General features: G+C 46.3%; 3 protein-coding genes across 3 annotated transcripts in view; all 3 read right to left on the reverse strand.

Annotated features, from left to right (window-relative positions):
• The window catches only part of LOC148140888 (uncharacterized), a 132,173-nt gene extending 129,795 nt beyond the window's left edge, over nt 1–2,378 (reverse strand). Inside the window, exon 1 of the mRNA XM_087979781.1 lies at nt 2,326–2,378. Coding sequence (XP_087835907.1) covers nt 2,326–2,378 — 53 coding nt within the window. The remainder of the gene's footprint in view (nt 1–2,325) is intronic.
• The window catches only part of LOC148140878 (H-2 class I histocompatibility antigen, alpha chain-like), a 450,761-nt gene that overhangs the window by 355,476 nt on the left and 83,247 nt on the right, over nt 1–12,038 (reverse strand). The window lies entirely within an intron of this gene.
• Nucleotides 2,610–10,962, reverse strand: LOC148140889 (zinc-binding protein A33-like). The gene is made up of 3 exons (XM_087979782.1): nt 10,871–10,962; nt 10,646–10,767; nt 2,610–3,981 (listed from the first exon to the last, which is right to left on the reverse strand). Exons 1-3 carry the CDS (start codon nt 10,960–10,962, stop codon nt 3,443–3,445), a joined length of 753 nt encoding a protein of 250 aa, XP_087835908.1. The 3' UTR covers nt 2,610–3,442.

The raw sequence follows: 12,038 nt of genomic DNA on the forward strand, positions 1-12,038 counted from the left end.
GCAAGAATAGGGAACATGGTTTAACCAGTCAGTCATTGCAATGCAACAGTTCAAATACCTCAATGAACATAATGCTCCAAAAAGCAAGGATTCTCTCAAAATGAATCAGAGTTGGAATGGGATCAGAGTTAATTTGCAAACAGAATTCAAACTCTCAATTAAATGTCTGCCTCCTTTTGTAATGGGAGGACATTCTCAGCCGATTCCCTGGAAACATTATCGTTACCGAAGTGAAGGTGGGACGAGAAAGATTTGTACGAAGAGTAAATGATTGTGTGCCACGTCACATAGAGACAGGGTAATCCGGTTCTGGTGCTGCCTCACACTTTGTGCTGCAGCTCCCACCTTTATAAACCCAGCAGTGAAAGACCGACTGGGCCTGTCGCTGGGTCCCATCAGCGAGACACAGCACAAACCCGATGGGGTTTCGGGTTGGACACGAAGCCGATTCTCGGGCTGGTGTCCAGGTCTGTCACGCCTGGTGGGGCCTGGAAGTGGAACTTCTGCAGCAGGGTCGTGAAGAACAGGAAAAGCTCCACTTTAGCCAGTGCCTCACCAGCGCACACCCTCCGACCTGAAAAAGAACAGGGGACGGTCAGTACCTCACCCACACAGACACACACACAGACACACAGACACTCGCACATACACAGATAGACACACACACACAGACACACACTCGCACTTACACAGATAGACACACACACAGACAGACACACATACACACAGTCACACACAGACACACACAGTCCGTTCATAGACCACCATCTTCCAAACCCCCATCGCTGAAACCATCCCAATGGTCACCAACTGAGAGCAATTCCATTCCAGTGTGTCTCTCCATCCCTGTACAGACAGAACTCGAACAGCTGGGAGTACATTCGGCTCTTCATGCTCTTTGGTCATTCAATAAGAACCTGGCTGATCTGCTCCCTCCACCCCACCTTCCCAAACCTTCCCCATTCCTATCCATTTAATTCGGATCCAATAGTCTGGTCCTGAATCTACTCAATGACTGAACATCCACAGACCTTCAGGGCAGAGAATTCCAAAGACACACCCCACTCTGAGTGAGAGAACATTGTCCTTCGCTCCGTCCGAAATGGACACTCCTTTACTGTGAGACTGTCCATTGAACAGAAATAATCTCCCAGCACATCCCCACCCCAGGGCTTGAAGAATTATCATTTTTTTATTTCAAAAATATATTTATTCATAAATATTTTGATGATCTGTACAATTGGTCATGCCAGACATATATAAACATTCCATTTCTTGGTATACCGAGACACAGTAATCATTCATATATACAGGTCTGTACCATTACATGTTTAGTTGGGGGGTCTGTGGAGCCCCCTTACTGCGTCGGACCCCTGTGCTTTGGCAAGCAGATGTTACACGGTGGTCTTTCCCCATTGCGCCTTGGCAGCAGCTGCCCCAAGCTTCAGCGCGTCCTTCAACACGTAGTCCTGGACTTTGGAATGTGCCAGTCTGCAACACTCAGTCGGGGTCAACTCCTTCAGCTGGAAGATCAGCAGGTTTCGGACCACCCAGAGAGCGTCCTTCACCGAGTTGATGATCCTCCAGGCACAGTTGATGTTCGTCTCGGTGTACGTCCCGGGGAACAGGCCGTAGAGCACGGAGTCCCGCGTCACGGCGCTGCTCGGGACGAACCTCGACAAACACCACTGCATTCCTCTCCAGACTTCCTCTACATAGGCACATTCCAGAAGGAGGTGTGTGCTTCCGAATTGGCATCTTTGCTGCTGGGTAATGGTCAGTATGGCTTGTGTGACAAACAGGATGGTGTCGTTTTACCTGAATCACATACACCTTGTGGTTGACAAAAGGAGAAAACCGAGTAAAAAAGACAACCCCAATTAGCTTTTCAACCGTATCTTTAATAGAGAAGCAAACATCTTCAGGCACTTTACAACAGGATTAGTCACTGACCTTTGAACACAGTGCGCAAAACAGTCACTTCATACGCGTTTACATTGAAGTAAACGACTCTGAATTAAATAGGCAACAGATAAAGGAGGTGACTGAATGTAACACAACAGTCCTGTGTTCTTAATTACTGTGAGAATTTGATATCCCTATTCTGGCTCTCCTGCATCTTTCTGTGTCATGTCCCCTTAAAAATGGGTTGATTACTCAGCAACAGGAGCAGCTTAATGGCCCATTCATGAGTTGGTCAGAAATGGTGAGCAGGCAGCGGATTTGGGAACTCCTTCCCTTCTCCCACCAGAGTGAGTGACAGCCCTTACAAGTGAGTCGGAAGGTGGTGAGCTGACCAGCCCTTGTATTTAATGTGACCCTTACCCCATCAAAAACACGCCCAGCATGGGTGAGGTGTTAAATTCATCTCGTGGCATGGTCAGTTACAGTTTCCTACAGACTTCAGATTGAGTCCAATTTGTTCTTGTTTTATTAATGCATGGGACATGGATGTCACAGGCCAGGCCAACATTTATTGTCCACTCCCAGTTACCTCCGAGAAAGCGGGGGGTAAGCTGCCTCCTTGAAATGCTGTCGTTACACCCACGCTACCATGCGGGAGCCAGTTCCAGGATTCTGACCCACTGACAGTAAAGGCACGGCGATGTATTTCCAAGTCAGGAAGGTGGGAGGGGCACTTGCAGGTTCCCAGGTATCTGCTGCCCTTCTCCTGCGACACAGCAGTGGTCGTGAGGTTAGAAGGAGCTGTCCAAGGAGCCTTGGTGAACTTCTGCAGTGCAGCTTCTGGATGGTACACACTGCTGCGACTGAACATTGATTGCGGGAGGGAGGAAATGTTTCTCAATGGGGTGCCAACCAAGCAGGCTGCTTTGTCCTGCATGTCGTCAAAATCCTTGCATGTCCTACCTTGCTGGACATGTACGTTGATGACATCACCTCAGGTGAGGAAGTGGGAGCACAGGGAACAGCAGGACTGACCATCCTGAGAGTTAAAGATGGAGAAGACAATGGAGGAATGTGTGGTGAAGAACGCAGTGTCAATTAGGATCAATATCGGGTACAGAAAGAGAAACAGAGGGAAAGATGTACTGGACTGAGAATAAGGGAAAGAAGATGCAGAATACATTTTCGAATGACAAGGTTTCAACTTTAAAAAACTCCAGGGTGACTCAGTCTGCAGACTGGCATGGCATTAAGAAAGATGAATCCATGAGATGGGCACCAGTTTAAACTGCTTGTCAGGGTGAGGGGACGGGGGGTGTTAATGTGGATAACTAGCAAGTGCTGAGAAATAATGGAGAGGCTGAGGCAGGGTGAGGCAGACACCAGGAGGCAGTGGATTGACTGGCAAATTCCGGACACTCCCAACTGGCTGAGGCCTTGACTTGCTGGATTTCCCTGGAGATTTGTGCATCACGTTTCCCCAACCAACGTTAGAGCTCTGACGAGGTGTGCCCCATTCCCCCTTCCCCTGAACCCGTTACAGTTTCACGTGGCACAGTTTGAGGGGCTCGGAGTTCCTGGTGTTTAACCAGGGGTTGAAGAAGGGGAAGAGTTTGCCGTTGAAGGTGTCGGTGAAGGTGTAGAGGTGGGTCATGCTGTTGGCATCATAAAAGGAGATTTGCCCTCCCTCGTAATCCAGATAGACCCCTATCTTCTTGGGCTTGGCGCCCAGTTTGAGGAGGGTGGAGGGAGCAGTCAGGGCCCCGTAGATGTGCTCTCGCCTCTGACATATGGTCCAATAGCCAACCGAGGGCATCAGCGTGATCTGGCCCTTCCTTTGGGCATTCTCCCGGGCCAAGCCCAAGTCCCTGTCGGTCTTGTTAGCCACCTCCACCTCCCAGTAGTGCCGGCCGGAGCTGAAGCCCTGGCTGCTCAGCACGCAGGTGCAGGGCTCGAACCTCTCTCTGTTGTTCGGGAGGTTTCTCCTCTCATCGCCGGCATGGACCGCGGTCAGGTCCTCGGACAGCAGGAGCCTGGCCTGCGCTGTGCTGGGATCCAGGGTCAGCAGTGCTGGCACTTTGTTTGTGAAAATAACAAGAAGGATAGAAACGCGCGACACGGGAACAATCAAAACCAGACACCATCAAGAGAAGAGCTGTCAACTGTTGTGGCGACATGGTGGGTCAGTGATCAGCGCTGCTGCCTCACAGCGCCAGGGGCCTGGGTTCAATTCCCATCTCGGGCAACTGTCTGTGTGGCGTTTGCACATTCTCCCCGAGTCTGCGTGGGTTTCTGCCGGGTGCTCTGGTTTCTTCCCACAGGCTAAACATGTGCGGGTTCAGTGAACTGGCCATGCTAAATAATCCCATAGTGTTCAGGAATGTGTAGGTTAGGTATATTAGTCAGGGTAAGTATAGGGGAATGGCCAGTGGGTTTGGGTGGGATACTCTTCAGAGGGTCAGTGTGGACTTGTTGGGCCAAAGGGCCTGTTTCCACACTGTAGGGATTCTATAAAATCCAGTCAGGGAAATCAACTGGTTAGCAAGTTTAGATTTCATGGAATACAGGGGGAACTAGCCAGAGGCTTGTTTTTCAGACTGGAGGCCTGTATCCAGTGGAGTGGCACAAGGATCGGTGCTGGGTCCTCTACTTTTCGTCATATTTATAAATGATTCGGATGCGAGCATTAGAGGTACAGTTAGTGAGTTTGCAGATGACACCAAAATTGGAGGTGTAGTGGACAGCGAAGAGGGTTACCTCAGATTACAACAGGATCTTGACCAGATGGGCCAATGGGCTGAGAAGTGGCAGATGAAGTTTAATTCAGATAAATGCGAGGTGCTGCATTTTTGGAAAGCAAACCTTAGCAGGACTTATACACTTAATGGTAAGGTCCTAGGGAGTGTTGCTGAATAAAGAGACCTTGGAGTGCAGGTTCATAGCTCCTTGAAAGTGGTGTCACAGGTAGATAGGATAGTGAAGAAGGTGTTTGGTATGCTTTCCTTTATTGGTCAGAGTATTGAGTACAGGAGTTGGGAGGTCATGTTGCGGCTGTACAGGACATTGGTTAGGCCACTGTTGGAATATTGCGTGCAATTCTGGTCTCCTTCCTATCGGAAAGATGTTGCGACACTTGAAAGGGTTCAGAAAAGATTTACAAGGATGTTGCCAAGGTTGGAGGATTTGAGCTATAGGGAGAGGCTGAACAAGCTGGGCCTGGAGCATCGGAGGCTGAGGGGTGACCTTATAGAGGTTTACAAATTAATGAGGGGCATGGATAGGGTAGAGAGGCAAAGTCTTTTCCCTGGGGTGGGGGAGTCCAGAACTAGAGGGCATAGGTTTAGGGTGAGAGGGGAAAGATATAAAAGAGACCAAAGAGGCAACACTTTCATGCAGACTGTGGTGCCTGAATGGAATGAGCTGCCAGAGGAAGTGGTGGAGGCTGGTACAATTGCAACATTTAAGAGGCATTTGGATGGGTATATGAATAGGAAGGATTTGGAGGGATATGGGCCGGGTGCTGGCAGGTGGGACTAGATTGGGTGGGGTTATATGGTTGGCATGGACAAGTTGGACTGAAGGGTCAGTTTCCATGCTGTACATCTCTATGACTCTATAATAGAAACATCTTTCGAATAGAATCCCTACAGTGTGGAAACAGGCCCTTTGGCCCAAGAAATCCACATCGAACTTCCGAAGAGTATCCGACCCAAATCCATTCCGCTACCCCTGACTAATGCACCTAACCTCCACATCCCTGAACACTATGGGGCAATTTCGCATGGTGTATCCACCCTAACCCGCACATCTTTGGACTGCAGGAGGGAACCAGAACAAACCCACGCACAGATGGAGAGAATGTGCAAACCCCAGTCACCCAAGGCTGGAATCGAACCTAGGTTCCTGGAGCTGCGAGACTGCAGTGCTAACCACTGAGCCACTGTACAGGACAGGAAAAAACATGCAGCTTGCTGCCATAGGGAGTGTTTGGATTGGAGAGTGTGTGCATTTCAGGGGAAGCTGGATAAGTGAATGAGGAAACATCAATAGAGGGTCACAGCGGGAGGGGTTAGGCTGTAGTGGAGTGTAACACTTCATGGAGTTGGGCAGGAAGCTCAGACGGGTACTGTGTGAGTTAAATGACTCTAAGGTCTGAGGTTTGGTCCCCAAACTAGTTAAGCCTGTTGGCTTCACGCCAGGAATGCAATAATCCGTGAGTTTGTCTGAGCCATGTCTTTGTGCCGATGTTAGATATCTGGAATGTGGCCCAGTGTTCCGAGGTGCTCGGTTACAACCTCTCACGGGGCGTTAGTTCAAATCCCAATGCTACCTGAGTTTCAGTGTAGTGGTAGCGTCCCTACCTTTGGAAGCAGTGCTGTAATGGTAGTGTCACTGAGTTAGTAATGCAGAATCTCAAGCTAACATTCTGTTCAAATCCCCCAACGGCAGATATTGACATCTTACTTGAAGAGAAAAATGTGATGAAAAGCTGACCTAATGGCGACCATGTCACAACTGGAAAAAACCTCATGCAGTTTATTAACGTCCCTGACATAAGCATTGCCCCTTTCGGGCTTTGCTTATTACTGGTTCCCAGCCACATTGAAGTTTTTCCTGATGAAGGAGTATTCAATACAATTATTTCTGCAATTGGTATCTTTGCTGAGTCCCTGCACAACATGGGTGATGTGAGGAAAAATAAGCACTATCGCAGGGGAGAAGAAAGATAAAATAAAGAAAAATATAACCAGGAGATCTGGAATCTCCTCAGTTCAGGGGACTGACTCTGAGCTTGCTGGCCACCGCCAGTGAACTGTGAGGGCAGTTCCTGTGATGGTGACTCTTGGCTGTGAAAGAAAAACACAGCGTGGACTGACATAAACATTGAGACAGAGGGGGAGATTTGTTACAAGTGTCTGAGATTATGTCAGGTTCAGACATTATGGAGAAGGAAAGGAAATCTCCTCATCAGCTCATAGCGCAAACACTGGAGGGACACAGGAACACGTTTTATTCATTCATGGGGACGTGGGTATCTCTGGCTAGGCCAGCATTCATTACCCATCACTGTGGCTGTGGAGTCACATCTCAGCCAGGTAAGGATGGCAGTTTCTTTCCCTAGGAGACATTCATGAACTAATTCTGCTTTTACCAATAATCAAAATTGGCTTTATGGTCATCATTTGGTTCATAAGTTCAAATATTTTTTCATTGAATTCAAATTCCACCATTTGCCATTCCCCAGAACGTTATCTGGATCTCTGGTTAACAGTCCAGGGATAATAGCACTAGGTCACTGTCTCCCCCATTTGGTGTTTATATGTTAGTCCATGTTTTACATTGCACTACAGCCCATTCCTAACCCTTCCCAGTGTGGCTCTCCATTCTTTCCCCACTTCCGAAGAGAAACACTGAAATTCAGGTCTACAGGGTGTGCAGGAACAGAGGAACTGGCAGGGCTTGTGTACAGCTCTTTGATGTTGGCAGGATGTGTAAAGATATCATTCGGAGCAGGAATAAGGCCATTCAGCCCCTCTAGGCTGCTCCACCATTCAGTCAGGTCACGCTGATCTGACGGCTCTACATTCCCGCCTACTCCCATGCCCAACCCACCTCATTCTCAACAATCTATCTGTCTCTGCCTTAAAAAGATTCAAGAGCTCTGCTACCTCTGCCTTTCAAGGGAAAGGTCTCCAAAGACACACGGTCTCTTCATTCCTGCCTTAAATAGGACACACCGAGAGAGAACCAGAGGCTACACAGCCTGGGAGATGTTGGCCATCAGAAGAAACAAGTACAAAAGCAGGGAGTGTTATCCTGGACCTTGGTCAAGCTCCGATTAGGCCTCAGGTCCAGGTTACCCTACTTTAGAAAAGATGTCCTTTAGAGGGGGCAAGCTGAGGTTTCCCAGAATAGCTCCAGCTACAAGGCTGGGGTGGAGAAGCTAAACTTGTTCTCTATGCAGCACAAGCACTCGTGGGCAGATGTGATACAAGCCTCCAACATGATGCTCAGTTTGGATAATGCGGGCAAGGACAATAGTCTTCCCATCTGCTCATAGTACAAGCACGAAGGGACATTTAAAGTTTTGGATACATGGTGCAACATCTTTCTAATGCAGCAAGTGGTAACGCCCTGAACTTGGTTACTCACAAGGTCAGTGCAAACTGAAACAATCCATGGCTTTGGAAGGAAACTGGTTTGGTTGTTTGAATGAAGTCAACTTTGGAGGCACACATGGATAAAGTGGAGAAATAGGACTAACTGAATACTTTACAGAAGGCCATCATTGACTCAGAATTTGACTCTAATTCTCTTTATTAGAAAAACATCTGCACACAACACACAGCTCCCCAATGTGACACATTCCCCCTCTCGTTCGGTTACTAATAAGCCTCTTGTTACAAAATGACTCTCCTTCCACAAAACAGGCAATTTTTTTTACTTTTTAATTCCATTTCTCTATTTCTGCAGATGGAATAGATTGACCCCTTCTTAAGGAAAACCCAGTAAAATTTGCAAATGAAGCATACTTCATTTGGGCGGCACGGTAGCACAGTGGTTAGCACTGCTGCCTCACAGCACCAGAGACCTGGGTTCAATTCCCACCTCAGGCGATTGACTGTGTGGAGTTTGCACGTTCTCCCCGTGTCTGCGTGGGTTTCCTCCGGGTGCTCTGGTTTCCTCCCACAGTCCAAAGATGTGCAGGTCAGGTGAATTGGCCATGCTAAATTGCCCATAGTGTTAGGTAAGGGGTAAATGTAGGGGTATGGGTGGGTTGTGCTTCAGCGGGTTGGTGTGGACTTGTTGGGCCGAAGGGCCTGTTTCCACACTGTAATGTAATGTAATCTAATCTAAAAATACTGGTCCAACTTGTACAGCTCAGAATAGTACAAGCAGCATGTTAATTTCTAATTACACTATTACTTTTTGTTTTAAACTATGTTTTTTCTCCTCTGAGTTTGCTCAAATAGTATAGACCCGTTGTGCCTTCAGTATCCACAGAGAAAGAGTGACTCAGAGAGTGGTTTTCTGACAGCATTGTAGCATAGTGGTTAGTGCTGCTGCCTCACAGCACCAGGGACCCAGGCTCAACTCCAGCCTCGAGCAACTGTCTGCACATTCTCCCTACATCTGCGTGGGCTCTCTCTGGATGCTCTGGTTTCTTTCCACAGTCCCAAGATGTGCAGGTTAGGCAGATTGATCATACAAAATTGCCCATAGTGTGCAGGTCTGTGCAGGCTAGGTGGATTAGCCACAGGATACGCAGGGTTACAGAGATGGGCTCGGGGAGTGGGTTTGGGAGGGATGCTCTTCAGACAGTCGATAGGCCAAAGGGCCTGCTTCCACAATGCAGGGACTGTCTGATTCTATGAATGAGTTTGTGAGTGAATAAGAGGCTCTGTATGTGTGTGAGAGTGAATGTGAGTGAACCCTGAGACTGGGAGTGAACTGGATATGTACACACCCTCCTTCTTGTCCAGACACCACTGCAGAAAAACCCAGGGTAAAAGGCAGCTTGTTTCTGATCTCCACTTTCATATGAATTCCACCCAGAGTGCATGTTCCATGATAACATCAGATGTGGATGCAAAAATAGTCTCAGTTAAACTAATTCCTTTGCTCAGCTTGGGTCCTCACCAATCGCCCTGCTGACCAAGATTAAAGGCACAAGTTTCTCTCCCTCTCTGCCACCTTCTTAAGTGAAAGAGTAAAACATATTTTATTGATTAGCTTTGCTGGCTTGGCATTTTCTAATGGCCATGTTTATGAATTGGTCATTTTCGAAAATGATCAAATTATTGCATTCACATTGATATTTTTTTCAACTCATATTTACTGTTGTGTCAAACCCTTCCTTTCAGTAATTTGCTCATCAGCACCTTCAGTGAGATATAGTTTGAAATGTAGTTCCTCTCATGTGAAGGCTGGATATTCCCTTGACATTTGACTTGCATACATCAGAACATTTAACAAGAATTCCAATTCAAAAGACAAGCTCACACTTATGTGAGAGGAGAGTGATGATTGCTTGATAAATGGACTGCAATTGGTAGAGGCATTGCCATGGAGAATGCACCAGTTAATGGTGATTGACAGTGAACTGCCAGACTTCGATAAATTTTAAACCAGGAAGGTTGGCTCTGATTGGTCAAGATATTGCCCTGTGAAATGAATGGGCAAATGGCTGTCCCCTATTTTGTTGAGTAGAAACAGACACTCTGGCGGAACATCTCTTTCTGCATGTTAAGAAAAGAGTCCTGTGTGTTAATTTATACTGCCTCCAATAAACACAAAAGCACCACTGTGAGCCTGACTGACAATTCTAAATTGGTTTTTAGCAAAATTCCTCATTTTTAAGGATATTCCAGAAAATTTTGCCCAATTGCAGAATCACATCTAGAATTGGACTCTGTGTTGTGAGTTTTGAAATCATGGGCTGATTGGGTCTGTTCAGTACCTTGCATGTTTGGTGAACAGCCAAACAGACTGCCATTTGATATGATCTGCCTGTCTTTGATGTATATGGTCTACATACCAGTCATCACACTGGCACTGAGTTCCACATACCATATTATGAATTAGTGTGATCGCAGAACAAGACGTTTATCTATTGGTTTGACTGGGAAAGTAAAAGGATTGCAATAAATCCATCTGTATTTACCAGAAAGAGATAATTGTAGTAAATCTATCAATTTTTACTGGAGAGAGAATTATAACCAACCCATACGCCACTTACCAGGTGAGAGGATTTGTAACATTTCTTTCCAGACAGTGTATTGCAGGGGTCCCTTGAATATTCCCAATTCCAGGCCTTTGCTTACCACACTCGCTTCCGTTTTTTGTCCCATTTCCTGGAGTCTGAGAAAATGGATTAACAACATGTTTGCTTGAAATATTAACTAAAATAGTTAAAATTAAATACACCAATGGTGAATATGTAAGTCATATAATGTACACTCACCGCTTTCTTAATCCTTTGAATTCCCGTGTACAATTAAGAAGAACACAATGGTTAATAACGAGTAAAGCATTCTCACTGTTGATAACCTGCATTGATCTTTGCAGTCAAACAAATCTTAGGGAGGCAATGGTCAATTGTTCCAGGCATTGCCTGGCATTGTATACAGACCAGAATAAGCTTGTAATTATTTGGGACCCCTCAGAAGGTCAAGACATTTTACAGTCAAACATGTGCATAGTATGGAACCAAATTCACCGTTGTAATATGCGAAATGTGGCACTGAATCTGTGCACTGTTATATCCCACAATTAACAACATGGTAACTATTAGATGACCTGACAGTTTTTAGATGCTGATGGAAGGATAGATATTAGCCAGGAAACCAGCAGAGCTGGTGAAGAGGCAGCTAGACTCCAAATGTTAGCTTGGATTCTGGGTAATCCAAGATGGTGGACGGGAAAAATTTCTGGCTGTAAGAGCTGCTCCTTTTTTTCTGAGGTATTTTAGGTGCTGGAGGTGATTTCCTCGAATTCCAGGAGCAACACAGAATCAGATAAGTTAATTGTTGTTTTAAGTCTGTCCAAGAGAAAGGCTGTATTAGTGAGTACAGTGGGTTCTTTCTTGATTATATGTTTTTGGAGATAGGTCTCTTGACTAATCTTAAAATATAAGCCATAGCTATTAATTTAACCTGGAGCAGTGTTTGTAGAGGAATAAGACGGTGTTATTTTCTGGGTCTGTAGATTGTGAAGGAGCAAAAACAGTCTTTGCAGTGAGATGTACTTCTTGTCAGATGTGGGAGTTTAAAGAGAGTTTAAGGGTTACTGCAGATTATATCTGCCATAAATGCTGTTGGATGCAAATCTTCTCAGATAGAGTGGATCGGTTGGAGAGACAGATAGAAGCAATGAGGAATTTGCAACAGCAACAGTATGTGATGGATGGCAGTTATAGAAAGGGGGGAAGTCTCAGATACAGTCACATAGATGGGTTAACTCCAGTAAGGGTAAGAGAGGTAGGCAGCTAGAGCAGGAGTCTTTTGTGGGTATACCCATTTCAAACAGGTATGCTGTTTTGGAAAATGTAGGGGTGATGGATTCTCAGGGGAACGTAGCACAAACAGCCAAGTTTCTGGTATTGAGACTGGCTGTAATGCAACAAAGGGTAC

The sequence above is a fragment of the Chiloscyllium plagiosum genome, unplaced genomic scaffold, assembly GCF_037043375.1.
Source record: "Chiloscyllium plagiosum isolate Xiang-an unplaced genomic scaffold, Cpla_swu_hap1 HiC_scaffold_35, whole genome shotgun sequence".
Taxonomy (NCBI): domain Eukaryota; kingdom Metazoa; phylum Chordata; class Chondrichthyes; order Orectolobiformes; family Hemiscylliidae; genus Chiloscyllium; species Chiloscyllium plagiosum.